The sequence below is a fragment of the Poeciliopsis prolifica genome, unplaced genomic scaffold (assembly GCF_027474105.1).
Source record: "Poeciliopsis prolifica strain line A6 unplaced genomic scaffold, Auburn_PproV2 SCAFFOLD002, whole genome shotgun sequence".
In the NCBI taxonomy this organism is placed as follows: Eukaryota; Metazoa; Chordata; class Actinopteri; order Cyprinodontiformes; family Poeciliidae; genus Poeciliopsis; species Poeciliopsis prolifica.
In genome coordinates, this window is record NW_026562377.1 from 55,389 (window position 1) to 77,035 (window position 21,647).

At 44.6% G+C, this 21,647-nt stretch overlaps 3 protein-coding genes and 1 long non-coding RNA gene across 4 annotated transcripts; 2 read left to right on the top strand and 2 right to left on the bottom strand.

Annotated features, from left to right (window-relative positions):
• Nucleotides 1–364: 364 nt before the first annotated feature.
• Nucleotides 365–7,639, bottom strand: LOC129373763 (ELAV-like protein 1). The gene is made up of 8 exons (XM_055051845.1): nucleotides 7,468–7,639; nucleotides 6,921–6,984; nucleotides 6,408–6,479; nucleotides 6,146–6,317; nucleotides 2,923–3,026; nucleotides 2,349–2,502; nucleotides 1,186–1,411; nucleotides 365–1,100 (listed from the first exon to the last, which is right to left on the bottom strand). The coding sequence occupies exons 2-8, from the start codon at nucleotides 6,954–6,956 to the stop codon at nucleotides 782–784; spliced, it is 1,083 nt and encodes a 360-aa protein (XP_054907820.1). The 5' UTR covers nucleotides 6,957–6,984; nucleotides 7,468–7,639; the 3' UTR covers nucleotides 365–781.
• Nucleotides 7,640–7,767: 128 nt separating this feature from the next.
• Nucleotides 7,768–8,854, top strand: LOC129373790 (uncharacterized). Its single transcript, XR_008607403.1, has 3 exons — nucleotides 7,768–8,270; nucleotides 8,386–8,456; nucleotides 8,558–8,854. It is a non-coding gene; the product is annotated as an uncharacterized LOC129373790 (long non-coding RNA).
• Nucleotides 8,855–9,171: 317 nt separating this feature from the next.
• Nucleotides 9,172–13,499, top strand: stx6 (syntaxin 6). The gene is made up of 8 exons (XM_055051869.1): nucleotides 9,172–9,343; nucleotides 9,837–10,006; nucleotides 10,077–10,171; nucleotides 10,246–10,311; nucleotides 10,425–10,547; nucleotides 10,623–10,729; nucleotides 11,750–11,844; nucleotides 12,076–13,499. Exons 1-8 carry the CDS (start codon nucleotides 9,309–9,311, stop codon nucleotides 12,150–12,152), a joined length of 768 nt encoding a protein of 255 aa, XP_054907844.1. The 5' UTR covers nucleotides 9,172–9,308; the 3' UTR covers nucleotides 12,153–13,499.
• Nucleotides 13,500–16,028: 2,529 nt separating this feature from the next.
• LOC129373772 (uncharacterized) lies at nucleotides 16,029–20,649 on the bottom strand. The gene is made up of 5 exons (XM_055051857.1): nucleotides 20,451–20,649; nucleotides 18,478–19,166; nucleotides 18,161–18,257; nucleotides 16,762–16,918; nucleotides 16,029–16,678 (listed from the first exon to the last, which is right to left on the bottom strand). The coding sequence occupies exons 1-5, from the start codon at nucleotides 20,513–20,515 to the stop codon at nucleotides 16,658–16,660; spliced, it is 1,029 nt and encodes a 342-aa protein (XP_054907832.1). The 5' UTR covers nucleotides 20,516–20,649; the 3' UTR covers nucleotides 16,029–16,657.
• Between the last annotated feature and the right edge of the window lie 998 nt (nucleotides 20,650–21,647).

Sequence of the window (21,647 nt, forward strand, 5' to 3'; positions counted from 1 at the left end):
GGTAAGGATAAAACATAAAAAATATTTATAAAAAGGAAGTTGATGTGGTTGTAGTTAAATGTTTTTATTCAATTAAGGGGAACAGGGTAAGATGGGATTATCTTATGAATTTTCAGATTGTTTTAACTGTCACAGCTGGGACTATTTAAGATTGCAATTTTCACCTGTGAGGGAGATATTGAGACATTGAGATGTTTGTAAGACCAAGAGTGTGACATTGTTTGTGATGCTGGGAGGAATAAACCTGCTGTTCCACCTAAACTCTGCTGATATCATCGATCTGCACTGAAAAATCCAGCCGTAAAAGGCCAATCTGTTACAGTCCCTCTGATTTCACTAAATAAAGTCACTTTATTTACGTTGCTCATGTTTTCATCAACAGATTTATTATTGAAGAGTCAACATCACACTGAGGCTCAAACACCTTCCACCGGTTCTGGTCGTTTCAAAGAAGTTAGAACCTCCTCGGATTATCAAACCGACCAGAACCGAACAACATTTAATGATTCATGAACCGACTGCAGAGTGGAAATTTTTCACCTAAAACAGATCGACACTTTCTAAAAAAACAAAAAACAAAAAAAATCAGAACCAAGACGGAAACTCCAACCATCTCTGGAGGAAACTGCAGTCCGGACCAATCAGGCGTCAGAGTCCAGAGAATCGTCTCAGAACGACTTTCAGCTCAGAAACAAAAGCTGTGCATGCTAATAAAAACAAAAACAGAAACAGAAACTACATCATGTGACCTTTAGCCCCACCCACCCGCTTCTTCCTCCGGCTACTTGTGTCCCTTGTTGGTCTTGAAAGACACCTGGAGGACTTTGTCCCCCAGCTGGTAGCCGTTCAGGCTGTGGATGGCCATGGCGGCTTCCTCGTAGTTCGCCATGGTAACGAACCCGAAGCCTTTGCACTTGTTGGTGTTGAAGTCTCGGATGACCTTGACGTTGACGACGGCGCCGAACGGCCCAAACATCTGCCACAGCATGCCCTCGTCGGCATCCTGGCTCAGGTTGTAGATGAACAGGCACCAGCCAGAGGAGGGGCTTCCTGAGGCTCCGCCCCCCGCGCCCATGTGGTCAGCCGACATTGGAGAAAACCTGGAGGCAAAGAGGAAGTGGAGGAAATTTAAAACCCGACAGCCAATCAGAACACCGTGTCAGTTACCGTAATCTGATCACTCACCTGAACCTCTGCGCCTGGTGATGGACCGGGCCGCCGAAGCGTCGCGATTGGCCGTGGTAGGTCTGTGACATCACCATGGGGTTCCGGCCTTGGTTGGGGTTGGCGGCAAACTTGACTGTGATTGGCTCAGAGCCGCCGGGCGGGACGTGTCCGTTCAGGTGCTTGACAGCGTCCTCGGCCTCGCTGCGCTTATCGTAACGGATGAAGGCCACGCCCCGAGACAGACCTGGCAGCCAATCAGAGGTCAGTGACTGTTTTAGCGAAGCAGGAAGGAGGTTCAACAACTCGGGAGTTGACACAAACCAACGGGTCAAGAACTACAGCAACCTGCTGTCCTTCTGCAGGCGCATCGAGCAGACCTACTTCGAAGAGAAAAAGCTCATGAAGGACTAAACAAAGATTCTCTCTGCCGACTTGTCTTGTACATTCTGCGACTCCTTCTCTCATTCCCTGAGCCGTAGCAACTGCCACACCGGCGTCTGTGCTGCTCGCTTCTCCTCTTAGCTCCACGCTTGTACATTTGATTTTTATGGCATTATGGGTGTTGGAGTGAAAAGAAAGCAGTGTCTCATATCAAAATAAGATGAATTCATTAATATGTCTCCTTATCAGTGGACCTACATCTTCTGATGACGACTCCAGAAGCTTTTTCATATTAATCAGCTAATCTGAACTATTTCCATGACATTAACAAATTTCCACAAGACAAAATGAAACATTTGGATTTAGTTGCCTCCATCAGAACTTCCCGGTTTTGCTGAGTGTTGCTCTGGGGCCGTATTTCCTCGCTGGAGAGGAACTGAGACTCTCTCCTCAGGGGAGAACCGGACCGCAACCAGACCTTAACTAGTCTGACTGAGTCTAGACGAGGGGTGCTCAAGTCCAGTCCTCCAGAGCTGCAACTTTCAGATGCATCCCTGCTCTGACACACCTCAAATGAATGGATTGTTAGCAGGTCTGTTTGGAGCGGATCCTGGTCTGTGGGAGTAAGGATTGATCTAAAAGCTGCAGGATTGCAGCTCTGGAGGACTGGACTCCAGCACTTCCGGGTCTAGACGGTGCAGCAGCTGACATGGTTGGTTTATTTGTGAAAATGTTGGACCTGAATTTGAAGCCATTGGCTCTGTTTCTCCCTAGCACCGATGGAAGCGGCATGACCTCACCTGACGCCTGGTCCACCAGGACCCGGGAGTTGATGATGCGTCCGAAGGAGGAGAACATGTCTTCCAGGTCCTGCTGGCTCAGCGTTCTGGGCAGACCGCTGATGTACAGGTTGGCGTCTTTGATGGTGTCCGAACTTGGGCGAGCAAACGACACCTGCAGGAAGGAGAGAGGAAGACTTCAGCTCCTCTTCCTCACAGGAAAGAAATATTCAAATAAAATTACAGAAAACTTTCAAAGTAAGAGTTACATTCAGTGTCCAAATAAAAAACAGAGTATCTTAAATTTAAAACAGTAAAATAAAATTTACATTTAACCATAATCCTTTAAAAAATAAAATAAAAGACATAAAATCATGTTGAGTTTTTCAAAACAAAAGCATCCGTTTTTAAAGTTAAGTCTTGGCACATCATCTCACTGAACTGAAGGAAGAGACAGATTCAGTGCTGACGTGTGTCAGAACAAAATACCTTCAATCTTCAGAGGCTGCCGCTGAGAGCGCCCCCTACTGTCCAGGAAACATAACACATCTATCAGTGGAAAGAGGAAAATCAAAGAGCACCTGTGGCGCGTTACCTTGATAGTTTTAGACTGTAGCCTCAGGCCATTGAGGGTACTGATAGCCCTCTCTGCATCACTATGGTTAACAAAGTTAACAAAGCCGTAACCTAAACTGTGGCCTAGAGAAACACAAAGGAAAACAACAAAATAACAGCAAAACTCTCGGTTACAGCATCACATTGTGAAAGAAACACAGAGTTCAAAACTCAGCACAGAGTCTGATCAGATCCACAAAACAAACCCAAACGGTTCTGAACAAACTGAGAAAACGGGCTTCACAACAACAAGATGGTGGTTCAATAGGGAGGTCCAAACGGCTCAGTAAGGTCAACTGGACCCAGTTACGTCCCGGTAAGCTCATGGTTAACTCATTTCGGTTCTGGCTAGGTCATGATTAGGTCCTGGTTAGCGTCTAGCTAGCTTAGCTAGCTACTGATTAGCTGCTGAATAGCTCCTGCTAACTCACATCAGCTGTGCATTTAATACGACCCTTCCCCAGGATCTGGTGTGCAAACTGGTCTCGCTGGGCTTCAGCACTCCACTGTGCAACTGGCTGCTAGAGTTCCTCAGTCTGTCTGTGTGGCTAATAACAGTAATAACAGTAATAACAGTAATAACAGTAATAACAATGTCATTTCTTTGAACACTGAATGTTTTCAGTGTAGACTTCAGAAGGTCTCGACCGAACCGCACGCTGCTCCTCAGTAACGACAGAGCAGTGGAGATCGTTAGCAGCTTAGTGCTGCATGTTCTTGTTTTTATTTGATTTTTGAAAAGAGAAGATGGTTCACCTTCTGTCACCATGGGAACCACAGGTATCCCCATAACCATAGCTACTATAGTGTTGGCATAGTAACTGAAACCCTCCTGATCGGATCAGATAAATAAAGGTTATAAACGGCTCCTTCCAACCAATCAGCTGTCAGAACCTGACCTGTTCAGATAGAAGCATCCAATCAGAACCGTCCTGCTGGGTCAGAACCAATGCTAGTTGATAACCAGTAGCTAAGAAGCAGCTAACCAGTAGTTAACTACAAGCTAGACTTACTGTATTGTAAGTCTAGCTTGTAGTTAACTTTGGGGAAACTCGGGCTGCGTTCACTGCAGCCTGAAGCGACCCAACTCCATGGCTGTTCACCCTTCCAAATAAATGTGACCTGGATGTGTTTTCCAGTGTGAACAGGAAAAGGACCTCAAAGTATCCCACAAGCGCAGTCGAGGGCGCAATGACATCAGCTTTCTCAGTGTGCTGCCAACCACTAGGAAAAAGTCTTCAGGGTTTGTGAAAGTAAAGATGGATGCTAACGGCAGAGCATAGCTCACACGTTTGAAGTTGTTGTCCGACCAGAGCAGAAAATTAACAACTTAATCCTCATTACAGTCAGTGATAGTTGTTATTTTTATTCCGGCTTGTGCGTATCAGGAGACAAAATAGGGACATTTGTCAAATATCAGTGACATTCAGGTCGGATTAATGCGACCGATGTTAGGTCAGATGTGGGTCGCATTCGAAATAATCTGACTGTCATAAAAAGATCAAATACAGATCTTATTACGTCAAAAATATCAGAACTGCAGTGTGAACGCAGCCTAAGAAAATATCTGAGACTAAAATCACAATACACAGATTTTAACCTGAGGGAGCGGCCGCAGCGCCCGGAGACCAATCAGCCGCAGGGCCGATCAGGACTGAGGTCAACCGACCCAGTTGGTGAAATGGTACCACAGAAACATTTCTTCATTGGTGTTTAAGCTGCAAGAACTTTTGCTGTTTTTGCGCAAGTGATCATTTTAAGTTGGAAACACTCAACAAAGTCTGAAAACCCGAGACGATGTCTGAACCATAGGAGAAGAACCGGAACCGGTCCCCAAACTGTGAGGTGTGCCCGCCTCATGGAGGAGAAGCGGCGCCACCAACCCATCAGAACCCTGATGTGTGAATACTTTTTCCTGCGCCAACCAGAACCAGAACCGGGTTCAGTCATCAGAGCGTTGACCCGGTGACTAGGGAAGCATCCAATCAGGTGAAGAACTTTCTGCTGGAGTTTGGACCTGAGCTGAGTCGGGTTCAGACAGAACCATTACTGCTCGGTTTTCTCAACTTGTTCAGAACAAAAACATTTCTCAAACATTTTTCTGAAAATTTTACAAATCCTGAAAAAAATAAAGACATCAAAACATTTTTACAAAGATAAAAAAATTAAAAACAAAGTTCTGAATGTAAACAGAACTGGTTCCGCCCGATAGAGTCCAGCAGAACCAGAAAACAGATAACTTGCCAGCGCCGCAGCAAAAACAACAAACATTACAAATTCAACAGCAAAAAAAAAAAAAAAAAAAATCATCCAGGCAAAAAAATAAAAAATAAAAATCCACAAAATTGTTTAGAAAAATAAAAAATAAACAATCACAAAGTCAATTAAAAAAAAACAGCTGAGAAAAAGAACCAGAGAGACAGAACCACTGGTTCTACTGAATAAACTGGGTCAGAAGCAGAGCAGGATTAACGCTTCCTATGGAGAGGCTGATGGGTCCAGTACTGGTCCATACTGGACCATACTGGACCAGTACTGGAGCAGAACATTTAACAAATCATCTGGTTTTGCTGAGATACTTATTATGTCATTTAGGGGTTGATCTTCACTTTTCTACGCTAATTTTGACATTTTTGTGTAAATTTGTTGACTTCTGTATTATTTTGACTAAAACCATCTCAGTGTTGCCCCCTTCAGGTGAAACAGTGCCTCTGCAGTTCAATTCTATTGGTTGAAAACGTTCCAACTTCTATCACTCAGCCACGCCCCCCGCCGACTACACGTGATCAATAACCCTGCTTTATCAATGTGTGATCGATCAGCAGCATGCACTGATCCCTAACCCGTGGCAGCTGAGCATTTTGCCATAAATCTCTCCAGACACATAAAAACATCTCCAGATTTGTTCTTTCTTGGTTTGGATAAAAAGTTAAATATAGCAGCAGGGCGCGGCTAAGGGCCTCCGCATTCTGACCTCGGCCCTGAACCTGGCCACGCCTCTCCATCTGGCCACACCCCCTCCGTTTTCTTGTTGAATCCTAAATGTGTGAGGGGCGGGGCTTAGTTTTCACACAGAACCAGTGCGTTTACACAGAACTGGGTCGATTTTAATCATCATCCCTAAATTAAAATCATGAATCATGGTTCATAGCCCTAGTGTTTGGCAGAGGTACTGCGGCCCTAGCCAGCGACGCCAGCGTTACCTGCCACCTTGTCACGGATCAACTTCGCCGACTCGACCTCGCCCACGCTGCTGAACAGGCTGCGCAGCTCGTCCTGGCTCATGCTCTGCGGCAGGTAGTTGACGATCAGGTTGGTCCGCGAGTCGTCATCCTCCTCCATCATTGTTTCGGTGAAACCGTTGTCGTACAGCTCCTGAGACACAGGTGGGAAAACGTACCAGGTGAAGACATAACGGCCAATCAGAGAGCAGCCAGAAGGAGCCAATCATAAAGCGGCGCTTACTTTTACAGCTGCTCCTTTGGAGGAAATCTGAGTGTCTCTGACTTCACCTTGAGTCGGCTGGACCTCACACACCTGAACACACAGAAGTAGGGTCAAAGGTCATAATGCTAAGCTTGGTACAGGCTGGTGTCAGAATCAGGATCCAGATAGTAGTTCTGGGACTGAACTGGTTCTGGATATGAACTGGGTCTGTTTTGGTTCTGAGATTTAAATCAGCTGAAATAATGAGTCTCTGAGGTAAAGGACCAGCCAATCAGGAGGCACGATTATAAAACAGTCCGAATAATAATGAGATCAGCTAAATTGGCTTAGATGGAATCAGTACAGATCTTTTCCAGTCAACTGATAAGAACCAGTACCGGTCCATTTCTCTGAAGGGTGCTAACAGAACCAGTTGATGGAGGATCAAACTCCAAATGTTCCCCAACATCCCGAAGCAGCAGGTTTTAGGGAACCTGCCGCATCCTGGTTGCCATGGAAACGTTTGGCAGGTGTCATCAGTGGTGAGCTCACCTTCAGGTACCTGATGTGTCCTCGTCTCACTGCCATGGAAACAGGTCAGCTGGTTTTACTGTGTCTGGAAAAAGAAGCTAATTGGTCAGTTTCAGAACACTTTGATCACATGACCCCACCAACATGGCTGCCTCTGGACCAGCGGAGGTTCCCGCCCCTGTTGTTCTATCTGATCACCCCCAACCACTTAATCTGACCTCTGACCTTCATCTGCAATCATTAGGTTCCTCACAACTGATCCGGATCCCCCTGGATCCCTAACCCTTCCTCTGCCCGGGAACAAAGTCACTCCTCACTGATTCTAATTAGGTTCGAACCGAGCCGCCATTTGACGGATTATGACGTCATCCATCTCTAAACAGAACCAGTTTCGGTTCTAAAGACCTTAAACCCCTGCTGTACAAGGTTAACAATGACCGAACCGAGCCAAAACGGACCGAAACGGTTCTGACGTTAGCAGGTGAGAGGACTCAAACAGAGCACGCGGAGCTAATGGAGCGCTAACAAGCTAACGGCGGGAGCTAGCAGGTTCACTGATAGAGCTCACCTGGACAGGAGGCGCAGGTGAAGCAGAATAAGACCCAGCAGTAGACAGGTTCGGCTCAGATTAGACCGATGGTTCGCTTAGTTTAGACACGAAGTTTAAAATCTGCAGCTTGACACGTTCCTCTCAACACAAAGAAACGGAGTCTCGCGAGAATACAGCTTCCTCTGTTTGTGAATGGGAGCTAGCAGAAAGCTGTTGCCCTCTGCTGGACAGGCAGTGAAATTACAGTTTTAAAATATTTAAAAATTTCTCCAAAAACTCATCTATTCCTGGTGTTACCGTGGTCAGCAGCTGTTTTTTTTTTTTTTTTTTTTTTTTTTTTTTTTTTTTTTATGAATTTGGTGTATAAAATACCTTGACATTAGCATACAGTAGTTAATGAGCTAAAGTGACATGTTTTATTTTTTAAAACTAAACATAGCATTTCAAACATTCAATTTAGTTGGAATTAATTTCAAGTTTATGAATCTCAGGGAGAAATTAAGTGTTACTGTAGTGCATAAGTATCGTAAAAAAGTCTTTGTAGATGGTGATGTTTGTGGGCATGAAGGGCTCCAGAAACAGCTGACTTTATGAACTTGTTCATTAACCATAAGGGCAGAGATCTAGAGGAACAGCAAAAGCAAAGGAGGTGGATTAGCAGAATATGCCAATAGCTGATGGAGTTATCCAGGACGTGTTGCTGTGGATTACCGTCTCTGCTGAGCTTTCGTGACACTGTCAGAGGCATCTTCCAATTAATTTCAACACTAACTGCTACAGGAGATCTACAACAACTGTTGGAAGATGCTGGAACGATATGAGTTACGACAACATTTCGTTTTTCTTTTGAATCAATAAAGTATTTTCTTTATTTTTATTTGAATTAGTGAATTAGTTGTTGCCATATGATCCTCAGCCTCCTGCTTTTCCTTTCAGGTTGGATAAGCAACACCTGTTCTGGCATTCTGATTGGCTGTGGATACTTCCAGGAGGTTGGCCATCAGCTGGTAATATTTAGACATCCTCCCTCTCCTGATATGAACTTTTTACTGTAACATAGAAAGTTCTCCTGGCTCAGTTCTTCCGCTCTGTGTTCTCTAACCTCCAGACACCGGCTGGTACTGACCCGGTTCCTGCTCTGGTTCTGCTGGAGGTTCCTTAAGGGGTGCTTTCCTCTCCACCATTGTCCTGTGCTGGTCAGGAGGAGTAATGCTGAGGGTCAATGACTCGATGCAATCTGCAGATAGAAACTTTCTAAAGTAATCTGAATAATTAACTTAGCTTAGTGCACTGTTTGACAACCAGGTCCAGTCAGAATGGGTGTGTGATTGAATTTAAAGAATTTTCTTGTAAAGTGCCTTGAGATAACATCACTTGTGAATTGGTGCTGAATAAAAGAACTGAACTGAACCGAACTGCTTGTAGGTCCATCATTGCCCCCCTGTTGAAATGTGTGACATCACATTTTATATTGATCTGTTATTTTCTCGAATATCTAAGATGTTGTTTGTTCATGGGTGAATCATTTTTAGGTATCTGCATCTCCTCGAGCGGAACCAGAGGGTCTGGATCAGAACCAGAGAGTTCCTGAAGGTGATTCATCCCTCACAGCTCTGCTACTGAAACGTTTAACTTAAAATGAACTTGTTCAGGTTTTTCTTTCCATCTCCAGTCCACCACCAGGGGGCGGCTCTGCTTGGTTTATTCACTAGGACGTGACGTCACTGTGTGGTTTCCGTTGCTACATGTAAACAAAGCGCAGTTAGCTGCGCTGCCCCGGTGACCAGAACTGGGCAGTAATCAGAACCACGCCGAATCGGTGGATCGTCGTCGGCATGGAGTGAACCAGAACCGGAACCATGTCTATGGAAGATCCGTTCTTCGTCGTTAAAGGGTCAGAACTTCCGCAGCCACAGCAGCTAGCATGAAACCGAGCCGAGCCCGAACCCCTTGTTACCGGTTAAACTGGTCAGACTAGAACCCAGACCGGCACCAGTCTGACCAGTTTAACCGGTTCAGCTGGTTGAGGAGCTTCAGCTGCTAAGCAACAGAAATACAGCGAGGTGTCATGGCGGCCATGACACCTCGCTGTATTTCTGTTGAGAGGGAAAATAAAATATCTGAAACTGGACCTGATGTTCAACACGGAACAGAGGGTCACGTGATGAGCACGTGGCCTGAGCCGGCAGCTAGTTAGCCTGGTAACCTGCTCTAACTGACCCTCCTTGACACACCTGAGCAGGTAACCCTACCTGCAGGTACTACCGACACGCCAGAGGTCCAGTTGGACCGAATGAGTCGTTCACGAATACGTTACTGATCCCAAAGGGAAACGAAAACCTGATTCTGGTTCTGGCTCTGATTCGGTTCTGGTTCTGTGTGTGCAGGGAAGTGGAGAAGGCGGTCCACGCTGCCCAGAGTCTCCATCGCCGCTGGGTGGAGCTGCAGCAGGAAGTGGGCGGAGCCTCCAGGGAGGAAGCGGATTGGACGACCAATGAGCTGCGGAACGGCCTGCGGTCCATCGAGTGGGACTTGGAGGATCTGGACGAGACCATCAGTATCCTTGTCCTCCAGTCTGTCTCCGAGTCCCCCGTCCCATGTCTCCGTTCTCCTTGACGTCCCTGAATGCATTGTGGAGTCCAACCCCAGGAAGTTCCACCTGGATGCCGCTGAGCTGACCAAGAGGAAGGCCTTCATCACTGGCACCCGCCGCACCATCCAGGTAGGTCTGACCTTCCCCTACTGGGTCCTTGGAGCTGGTTCCACCCGGTACTCAGCTGGTTCTCTGTTTAACAGGACATGAAAGAACAGATGTCGGGATCAGCAGCTGGTTCTGGTTCTGCTGATAGACACGGCAAACAGGTACAGACCCTCAACGGCCAATCAGCTGCTGTGACTCATTTGGAGCTCTCTGATTGGTCGAGTTTCTTTCTGATTGCAATCTGAACGGGTTCTGATTCTGTTCGGTTTTGCAGGTTCTCCTGGGAGACGCCCAAGATCCCATCTGGCAGCCTGGTTCTGATCAGTGTGACCCACCGGACCGCCGGCCGCAGAGCGCCAACACCCAGTTCATCGGCGAGCAGCAGACACAGCAACAGGTACCAGAACCTGCTGCTGTGGTTCCAGAACCACAGACACTGGTTCCAGTTCTGATCCGCCGCTCTGTGTTGCAGCTGATCGTGGAGCAGCAGGACGAGCAGCTGGATCGGGTTTCTGGCACCATTGGGGTTCTGAAGAACATGTCAGAGCGGATCGGCCTGGAACTGGACGAGCAGGCCGGGTAAGAACTCAGTTCTGACTGTGGAACTGGTCCAGTTGGGTTCTGGTTCCGGTTAGCGCTATAATGATTCCTCAAATGGTTCGAGTTCCTCGATTATTAAAATTCCTCAAGGAAATTTTATCTGCCTTCAGTAAATATGTTTCATTATTTGGTGCGTTCTGTTCCGGCCGCGTTTTTATTTGTGTTGCGCACTTCCGCCAATGATGTGTTGCTGGTGCTAATGCTAGCAGCATGACGTCCAGTTTTCAAGTTCGGTCTGGGAGGATTTCATTCATTCATGATGATGTTTTGGGGGTCTAATAAGTACCGTCACATTGACGGCGCGATGCCTGGAGTTCGGCAGCTTTTCTCCTCCTGGAGCTGCTGCCTGCTGGCGGAGCATTTCAACAGGTGAGTGAACAGACTGGACATGACTGGCAGCTGTGTGTAGTTGATTCTTAACATAGGTTTGGCTTATGGATGACGCGCAAAATACATTTCATATCATCCCGGTCTCAACAAATGGGTGGCAGATTCAGCGCAACATGATGTTTGCGTGACGAATGCAGGAGTCAAATCCTGTCGCTGACATAAACACGAAGGTCAGAGTTCAACTATTAAACCGAATGAAGATGAATCAAACTAGACTGGAGTAAAAAAAAAAAAGTATGCCAGCACTATGGACATATTTTATAAGTGTATTTGTGAGCCTGCCTCTTTATTCTTAAATTGAATGTAATTTCAGATTTTTCTATAACTTTTCTTCAGGTTAAATTAGAAAGTGAGCTGTTATTGTTACATGTTAATTTTCTAAACTTCAGAAAAGTTATTGTTAGGGTAGCTCAAATATAAAATCTTGGCCTGATGTTGATAACTGACAGGAACTCTGCTGTTATGTTACATTTACCAATATTTTATTTAGCCTAACCCTTTTATATTTTTGATTACTAAAATAATGGTTTACAACAACCTGAGTTCTGGTCCAGTTCTGGTCCAGTTCTGGTCCGGTCCAGTTGCTAAGTCTTGTCTGGTGTCCCTCAGGATGCTGGACGACTTTGGACATGAGATGGACAGCACTCAGTCCCGCTTGGACAGCGTCATGAAGAAACTCGCTAAAGTCTCACACATGAACAGTGGTAATCTGCCCGGCAACACATCACTCATTCAGAAGCTCAGTCTGCGCTCTGATTGGGTAGAATTCAGTGATTCTGAATTCACAGAATTCAGAATCACTGAATTCAGTGAACTGGTCAGAGCCCAGATTGTCCAATCAGAGCTCTGTCCAATCTGGGCTCTGATTGGACAGAGCTGAGTGTTTTAGGGGCGTGTTCGTCTATCTGATCAGTGATTGGTTGGTTTCTCTTCAGATCGCCGCCAGTGGTGTGCGATTGGAGTGCTGCTGCTGATCCTGCTGGTCGTCATCATCCTCTTCTTCATCCTCTGACTGAAAGCATAACATCAACCCAAACCGCTGATCCCAGCCCTGTGGACCCGGTGCGGTCCGGTCCAACATGTTCCTGCTGTGATTTTCATATGTTTAACTTTACTTCAGAGAAAAAAAGTCTGTTCAGTTTGTTTTCTAATTTAATATTCTGAAAGTACCGAGCATAACTCTAAAACAAACCAGTTTAACCAGTCTAACCAGTTCCTGTCCAACATGGACCTGGTGACTCAGCAGAACCTGGGTTCATTCTGTTCACTCAGAACCACTTTGACCCATTTGAGCTTCAATCTGATTGGCTCCTGACTGCAGCAGGAGAAACATGGGCCGGGTTCTGGAAGTTCTGGATAGGAGTGCACCGATTGCAGTTTCTGGCCGATAAAAGATCTTTAAAAGGCCAGAGCTGCCGATTCTGACTTTCTTTGTCTGAAATGCACATGAATAAAATGAATAATTTATTTGGGTAACAGTGGCGCAGCTATTGTTACTGCAGACATGCAGACAAGACCTGGTGGGCGGGGCTAACAGTCTAACCTCAGCAGAGGACAGTGGCTGATTTTTAGAGCTTTGCTGATGTTGATCAGATCGTTCAATCATTGATCTCCCAAAACGAAGGAAATCTGCACCAATAAATCGGCTGCCCGATAAATCAGTGCACCTCGAGTTCTGGACGTTCTGGTGGACTGGACCCAGAAAGTGAAATCTGTTCTACCTTTAGACTAAACGGTTTTCAGTTTCATAACATGTAAAAATATCAAGAAACACTATTCTTTCTAAAAAGTTTCTTAGAGAACCAGAAGTCTGGTTGTCCAGAACCAGAACCCTGACCCAAACATCAATTTTATTTTCTCTAGGACCAAAACAAACCTCATTCTGAACTAGATCAGTTTAAACTGGTTCATTTTAACTGGTTAATTTTGTTGACCTCACTTAAAAACACTAAATTTTGTTTGTGTTTTGTTTACTGAAAACTTGTAGTTTGTTAAACTGTTTTATTTAAGCCACATGTTGACGTTTGAATTCAGATTATTGAAATTGTTTAGGATTTAGATTTGAGTCCTCAACCACACTTCCTGCTGCTCCTTCACAATAAAAGCCTCTCACTCTATGGTAAACTGCCAGCTCAGAGGTAGCAGCAGCTTCTGAGAGACTCTTATTCTGAAGGAGCAACTGGAAATCTATTAACTGAGCTATCTTTACAAGATCAGCTGATCAAGAAGCAGAAAATCATGGCTTTACACATCAGGCGTGACAGGTGGCAGCAGTTTGGTCATGATGACTTCAATGAAACATTTCATTTCTGACTGATCAACTTTATTAAAGCATCCTGATTAAAGCTTTATTAAAGGAGCAGTTCACTTCATTTCTGCTGAGTGAAAGTCCCGATCACATGGTTTCACACACCTTTCATAGAGCGCGCGGACCACTAGGGGTTGGGTGATTGTGTGTGTCTGATGAGAGTGCAGTTGCAAAAAAAGTAGAACAAATCCGCCAAAACATGTTTCAGCTTCCATTGTGTCCACAGTTCCCTTAGATGAGATCGCTGAACAAGCGTGTGAAAATGTTGTCACCTGGAAATGGAAACTCTAATCGATGTAACTGGTTTCATCATCAACAAGCTTTACCGCAGTTAGCGATATCAAGGTTTCTATACCTTGATATCGCACATTCCTAGAAAGTCCTCATCGCTTCATATACACTCAGTTCATGCAAAATAAGGATTCTTTAAAATTAGGCTGTAGCAAAAGTTCTGCTAACAGGGCTAGACCTTAGCATAGCATGCTAACAGGGCTTGGTGACTGAACCAGCTGGATCAGAACCTTCCTGGTGGTTTCTCTGATGTCGGGTCTGTTGAACAGAAGCTGAAACGTGAATCTGGAAGCAGATGGTGTTTCAGGAATGAGACGCCATTCATTTCAACATTTTGAAAAGCAGGAACTTAAGAGGTTAAAATATGTTTCATACTTTTAACTTTGTGTGAATATAGACATTTAAAACAGATAAGGAGTAAAACATACAGTTTTATTTAATCCAGTTTAATGTCCATTGAATCATCCCAGTAACTGAACAGCCGGGATTAGCTGGTTTTTCCCCTAAGCTTCTTCACTGAATTAAAGTGACTCCTTCAAAGAACCGCTCTCGTTTGTGGTCGTGACCAGAAGTGTGGCAGGAAGCCGTCCTGGAACTGCTGAGCAGTCACTTACCAGAGTCGGAGGCAGTTTGTGTCTGAGGATACAGACTCACCTTCAGGATCTTGTCTTCGACAGGCAGAGGGCGACGTACTGCTGCTCACTGCCGACATCCACCATTTCTTCTGAGTTCACACCTGGAACTTCATGTCGTTGATGAAGGACTTCTAGCTGATTTCAATATTCATAAATTGCCAATTAAACTATCAGAGTTCCATAAACAAGTATTACTATACTGGAAAATGCTCTATGTACATAACTACTCGCCACACTCCTCTATCATATGGAATAACAGATTCATATTACATCGCGGTAAATCCTTATTTTACAAGGATTGGATGAAGAAGAAATTTGGTCCATTATACACTTAATGGATGCTAATGGTTGCATGTTAAACTATGAACAACTATGTGAACAATATCAATTCTTTCCCCCAAGAGCTGAATTTACCAAATTAGTTAATGCCTTTCTGAAACAATTTATTAACCAAGTTAAAAATTTGATAACATATAATCCGATGACCCCACAATTACCCAATTTATTTATTAATGGAATCTCATTCACTGATCAAAAGTTTGATAACCACACAATTAGAAACTGTCTAAACAATACTTTGTTCCCTGGGAAAATAAATAGAAATAACATTCTTTGCAAGTTTGATAATAAATCAATTGAGAGGTTAAGATCCCTTTATCTTAAACTCCCTATTCAACCTAAAGCTAAAGAAAACACACTTTAAAATTTAAATGCAATTTACCCTTCAAAAGAATTATTAAAAAATCGATTTAATATTGATGACAATAAGTGCTCCTTTTGTGAACGAGATATTGAAACGATTGACCACATCTTCTATGAATGCAACCAAACCAAAACATTTTGGATTTGCTTAGAAAGATGGATCAGTTCCAAATTCACACTTCCTGAATCTATTCTAGAGATATGGTAACTTTTGGAGTATTATTAATAAACAAAACTATGGAACTTTGTTGTGACTTAATATTTTGTTTGGCAAAATTCTTTATTCATAAACAAAGAGTGCTGAGATCATCCCCAGTCTTTAACATCTTTTTATCTGAATTTCAGTTATATATGAAAGCCTTGAATTGTATTGACTCTTATGAATCCCTGACTGAAATATTAATGGAATTGCCCACTGATGTATATTAATCCTAATTTATGAATCCCCTTGCTGCCTTTGTTAGTTACTGTTACACTATTACTAATTGTTATACTAATCTCTTATTGTCAATGTTACTTTATATTTCCACTTTAAATATGCCTCTACTAGATGCCTTATACAGAATTGCACTAATGTAATTGCCTTATTTGTTTGTGATTACCTTGTTTAAAAAAATAGTTCATGTAATATTACGGGGATGTACTGTCTATGTATATAACCCCTGCTGGAAGTCATTATTGTATTTGTATTGTTTTGTCTTCTCTTTCTCAATAAAGATCTATTCAAAAAAAAAAAAAAAAAAAAAAGGTCGTTGATGAAGGTCTTACCCTTCATCTCACGGACCCATTTAACCCAAATGCGGAATTTAAAGGGCCAGTATCATGTAAAATTGACTTTTTGATCTTTCCATTCTGTTTTTCCCTCATCAAAAACAAACCTGGAGTGTTGCTTTGAATCTTCCATGTCAGAGAAATCCTAAAATCTCCACGGAAACTATTTAGCCTGGGTGAAGCTATCCCTGCTGCGGGGAGCTGATCCTTCCCCACTCAGCTCCTCCAGACTATCAAGCAGCAATTAATAATAATCAATTTTATTGAAAATGCTCTTTATATTGCAAAGGCGACAGACAAGCAAAGCTACCATTTCATGCTAGCAGGCCAGGTGAGTGAAGTGTTTTGCCCAAGGACACAAACAACGAGGGCCGGGAATCGAGCCGGCGATCCACCGACTGCATGGCTAACTCCTGCCGCCGACCCGTTAGCAACAGCTGGTGGATCCAATGCGCATGTCCAAGGTTTGGAAGAAGCCAGGACTTTTGATAACTCAGAAAGCTGAACTGACTAAAAACTGTCCAAAACAAAATCAGGTGCCAATAATTCCATTAGTTACATTCAGCACTGCAAATGAAACTGGTTTCACTGGTTTCCAGTTTGGACGCTCACTCTGCCCTTTCCAACAGAATCCGTCCATCAGAACAGACCTGAACAGCCCGAACGACCGACCGATCTCCCTGAGCGGTGCTGGCCGATGACCTCTGACCTCAGACACTGACGGACAGACACTGAGCTCTGATTGGGTGGGACGGTAGTCAGGTGACATAAGCGGGTGTTTTACTGCTCATCGGTGGGTTGACGACTTCTTCATTTGCAGCCCAGCGCCCCCTGGAGGATAGACAGGAGACCCACTCAGCAAAAGAAATGTCTAGTATTTAAAAATCAAGATCTAAAACTGAACATTTTCCCACACAGAGAGACTGAGTAGAAGGAGATTTCTTCCACAAGCTGCAGGACGTCCTGCCGTCACTGGAAAGTTGGTCAAGGCTGCCGGTTCGAGTCTTGCTCAGTTTGACCGAGGACAAAAGGTGATGCAGCGAGAGACGAGAGGGTCCATCTCTACTGAATCTGAAGAAAGCAAGAGAAGAAAAACTGATCAGAGATCAGAACACTGGAGATGGATTCATTAGATAAACATTTCTTTCACTACAAAAATAAATATAGAAATTTGTTTTTGCCTTTATCTGCAATATTGGCAATAATTTTTTTGGTTGTTGTCAGTTAATTTAACTTTATCAAAGTTTGATAAAGCCTGATAAAGTTAATTTAACTATATCAAAGTTAAATTAACTGACAATGAGTTTAATTGTCAGTTAATTAAATTAACTGATTCAGGCTCCTGATTGGTTGGCAGTTTAAAGGCCGATTGTGAAGAACAAGTTAGAACCAGCCTGAATCAAATTCCTCAACCTTACACATTTAAACCTCAGTTTCAGTTTTAGATTAACCAATCAGAGTTCAGAAGTCAGCTGGTTCTGCAGAACCACCAGAGCAGATTCTGCAGGTTCTGGTGACTCAGGCTGAGTCCGGTCCCAGAACTGGCCCTGTGCCCTCTATGAAGTGTGGACTCAGTTGAAGAGCACGTCAGGGTTACAAGCAGTAAAAATGTGACAATAGGGACAATTTGCCTCTGCATCCAAAATGGCCGACCGGTCACCATTCAGGCATTTTCAAGCAATCGATTTTAGTATACAGCACATATTTTTCTTGCAGGAGATATTTGGTCGTTCAGATGTGCTTTGTTTTGACAATTATTCCAATACTTTACATTTTTTGTAACTATATTTCCACCTTTTTATTCAAAACAACATATGCAGCAAAGAATTGTGGAAATAGGACCCAGAAGGGGGCGGGGCTAAAACAGGAAGTGGAGACTTGGCACATGCTACGCAACATGAAGGAGCGTCTGAAGGACACAGAAGGACACTTCCTGACACCCAGGAAGCTTCAGCAGGTGCAGCTGCTTGATCAGCAGAGTTAATGCAACACGGGGAACTGAGTTCAGTGGCTCTTGACCAGCAGGGCAGCATGCGGGCGGCTGCAGCATGCTGCAGCATGCGGGCGGCTGCAGCATGCTGCAGCTTTGTGGTGATTTGATGAGGATTGTCTTTTGCCAGAAACCCTGGATTTTGTTGTTGCTCTTTCTTTTCTCCCAGATTCTCACCTTCACACTTAAGATTATTTTAGATTATTTTAGAAGAATGAAAGTATTTTTTGTCTCCCCCTGAACCCCAACACTTTCACACTGCCTTGGGGATGCAACATGGTCACATAGCAATGATGATGTCATCAGTCAGGGTTTAAACTCACCGCCCAGGACGTGAAACAGCACTGTGAAGCTCTTCTCTGATTGGATGTCTGTGGTGTCCATCTTGGCTATCTAAGGTGGGCGGGGCTTTGTCTTCAGCTGTGGACCAGAAACGCGATGTCACCAATTAATGTTTGTTTTTTTATAAATATTGTAAAATGCATTGAAATTTATCTTCTCTAACAACAGTTAGCCACCAGTCAACAAACAGTGTTTCCTCTTTCTCTGCCTGACCACCTGGACGTTTGACCAGGTGGGAATTTATCCTGGTTAGGGTCCAGGTGATTCCACCTGGTCTACAGGTGAGTCCTGTTCTCACCTGAGGACAAGCAGTCCTTGCTCTTCTTCAGTTCGGAGCCAGGCGGCGGATCAGAGGATTTCTTCTTCTCTTGCTGGTTTCTCATCATTGTGTTATGAAGTCCTCCATTCTGTGACGTTGTCAGTGATGTCACAGCTAGGGGGGCTAAAGGAGAGGGACGGTTATGATCCTGATGATGGCAGGTAGGCGGCTGGGGCGATGTGCCCACTGGGTGCAAGGCATAGGGGTTGGCAGGTGTTTCCACTGTGGGCGGGGTTTGTGAAGCTGTCACCTGGTTTGTCCCTCTTTTATCAACTATGCTGACAGCCACGCCCCCTCCCTCACCTGAGTCAGCAGGTGAGATGCAGCCGATGTAAGAGTCTTTGAGCATTTCCGTCCGCACATGGAGGAGGGGTCTGTTCAGGCCCCGCCCCCTTACCCTAGCTACAGGTGGACACAGAGTGAGGCGACGGTCCAGCTGGGCTCCAGACATCATCGGCGCCATTGCTGGTCTTCCTCTCACGTTGAGCTGGTTCAGGTTCGGTTTGGACACCTGGACACCTGTCCCCTGCTCTCGCTCCCGGTAACGAGACTCCGCCTTCGTCTCCGTCTCATCCTCAAACCGTAGGCGGCGTGTTGGAGACGCTGACCGGCGCCACCCAGTGGACAGGTTGCTCATGTGTCCAGGCAGCGAGGCCCCGCCCCCCGACCTGAAGACAGAGGACAGGTGAGAGGCCGGCGAGGGACAACCGCTTTGGTTCCAGGCAAGTGAAGTTTATTTGGCAGTTTGAGTGTTTTACGTCACAAAAACATAGAACAACAGACATAGAACGCAGTGAATAACTGACACGTTACATTTTCACATATTGATTGGATCTGCTTCAGATTATTGATCAATGTTTCATTTATTATATTTCAAAATCAGCTGCAACCAGCTGATTTACTCAAGGAACTCAGTGTTTCGGCTGTTTTGCAGTTTTCTGGAAGTTTATTCCAGATCTATGGTGAATAGAAGCTGAATGCTGCTTCTCCATGTTTGTTCTGGTTCTGATACAGAGCAGAACCAGAACCAGAAGCAGCAGATCTTTAATCTTTCAGTGATTTATGAACTACTAGTAGAACCGGGCGCTGCAGAACTGGGCAGTGCAGAACCGGGGGGTGTAAATCTGGGCGGTGTCTCTATCCTCCTGGTTCTGGTCAGAACTCCAGCAGCAATTTCTGGTTTGTCATCAGATGCTGCAGGAATCAATGTTTCTCTGATCGGAGACTTTAGTCTCTGGTTCTGGAAATGTTCTGCAGCTGCAAGAAGGCCCACTGTGGAACCAGCTTCATGTGACTCTGAAGGGTCAGGTCAGAGGTCAGCCTAAGATTCTACAGCAGAGATTCATCCAGACAGTTTCCATCAGAAGTTTGATATCAGCTTTTGCACTAAATCCTGGAGCACAAACAAATTCAGATGTCTAAAGCAATACATGCACTCACACCCTTTATAAATCCTGGGGGGTGGAGGCGGTTCTGGACCAGAACCAGCCGGTTCTGATGAAGCACAGTCTGCCTTTTAGGTACTCAGAAGAGAAGTGCAAGACGGGTTTGTTCAAAGTTGCAGAGAAATGAAGAAACTCTGCAGCGACTGTGACGAGCCGTTTGGTTTTACTGGAGGAAACTGGGACCAGCAGCTCCGTCTGCAGCTGGTGTTGGGATCCAGCTGCTTATTGGTTGTTTAGGGGCCTTCAGGCCGTCCTGCCGCTGTCTTGGTGGGACGCTGGTCTTATTGTCCTCATTGTCTTGTGGTTGGACAGAGAACTTCTGTGTTGACAACATGATCCAGACTCCATGTTGACCTGAGCAGCAGCTTCCTGTTCCAGACATTCACTAATCACAGGCTCAACATCACGGTAAACCCTGATCGCACTGAGATGATGATTGAAGTCATATTTTTACTCACGTGTGTGTGTGTCTGTGTGTGTGTCTGTGTGTGTGTGTGAGAGACTCACCCAGAATGCATGTCAGGGGTCAGCAGGTTGTGGTCACCCCTCAAAGGAAAACAAAGACGCTTCATACGAGTTTCTTCTTCACACTGATGCTGCTACAATAACAGACACACACACACACACACACACACACACACACACACACACACACACACACACACACACACACACACACACAGACACACATACAGACACACACACAGACACACACACACACACGGCTTTGTGGGGGAGGAGAGAGGATGACATCAGCGGCCCTGATTGGTCAGAGTGACAGGAAACCGGATTAAACAAAGCAGCTATTCAGGATTAATTAACCTGATCAGACACAGAATGTTAATCTCAGCATCTGTTGTGTGTGTTCTTGTAGATCTATTCTTCTTAGTTCTACAATTTACTGTCATATTTACTAACCTTCTGACCTTTTTGTTTGGGGTCGGGGGTCAGGTTAGAGGTCAGGTATATGGGCAGAAATACAAACCTGTGTGCTGATCACAGTATCGTTGGAACTTCCTGGTTCAACAGCTTCAGTTTCATTTAGAGCTCGGTTCCTGTAGACTAGCTGCCTCCAACCGGCTCCGTGCTGCTGCTCACCTGCAGACGTGCGCATGAAGTCTCGCAATCGTTTGATTCAGCCTGGCTGAAGAGGGAGACATCTGAAACCGGACCGGACCTTTCTGAGCCCATCACTGAGGTTCTGATGAACCGAGGTTAGAGTAAAGGGTAAAGATCAGGACCGTCCTGTCAATCGTCAGCTGAAGCAGAACCAGGACCAGCAGCAAGGCTCGGTTCTGGAGTGTTGGAGAAAGTCCAACTGTTCAAACTGCTGCAGGTTCTGATCACATCTGAGATTAAAATCATTTCCACATGTTGGAGCAAAACAGAGAACAAAAACTGGAGGAGAAGAGAAACCTTGACAAATTTTTCCTCAATTAAAAAAAAAAAAAATTCCATCCATGAAATAGTTAAATCAGGGTAAAGAAAGTATTTTGTAAAAAGTTTACTGAAGTACTGAGTAAATTGAAATAATTTCATATTTTAAAATTACATAGTCAGAAAAACTAAAGTATAATATTAAGAGCAAATGATGGTATTTTTAGGACAAAAATTGTAATAATTCATGTAATTACATTGTTAAATCATATTTTTGATGATTAAACAATATGGCAGATTATTTAGCTAAGATGTCTTTAAAACAAA

Bases quoted from the DNA above. Each gene is read 5' to 3' on its own strand.
- LOC129373763 (XM_055051845.1), bottom strand. From the start codon at position 6,956: ATGGCAGTGAGACGAGGACACATCAGGTACCTGAAG. The intron at 6,318-6,407 runs GTAAGCGCCGCT...CCTGTGTCTCAG, and splicing joins CCAAAGGAGCAGCTGTAAAA to GAGCTGTACGACAACGGTTT. The intron at 2,503-2,922 runs GTAACGCGCCAC...TCCTTCCTGCAG, and splicing joins TACAGTCTAAAACTATCAAG to GTGTCGTTTGCTCGCCCAAG.
- stx6 (XM_055051869.1), top strand. From the start codon at position 9,309: ATGTCTATGGAAGATCCGTTCTTCGTCGTTAAAGG. The intron at 9,344-9,836 runs GTCAGAACTTCC...CTGTGTGTGCAG, and splicing joins CCGTTCTTCGTCGTTAAAGG to GGAAGTGGAGAAGGCGGTCC. The intron at 10,007-10,076 runs GTATCCTTGTCC...ACGTCCCTGAAT, and splicing joins GGATCTGGACGAGACCATCA to GCATTGTGGAGTCCAACCCC.
- LOC129373772 (XM_055051857.1), bottom strand. From the start codon at position 20,515: ATGAAGCGTCTTTGTTTTCCTTTGAGGGGTGACCACAACCTGCTGACC. The intron at 18,258-18,477 runs GTGAGAACAGGA...TCTGGTCCACAG, and splicing joins CAAGGACTGCTTGTCCTCAG to CTGAAGACAAAGCCCCGCCC. The intron at 16,679-16,761 runs GTGGGAAAATGT...TCTATCCTCCAG, and splicing joins CTTCTACTCAGTCTCTCTGT to GGGGCGCTGGGCTGCAAATG.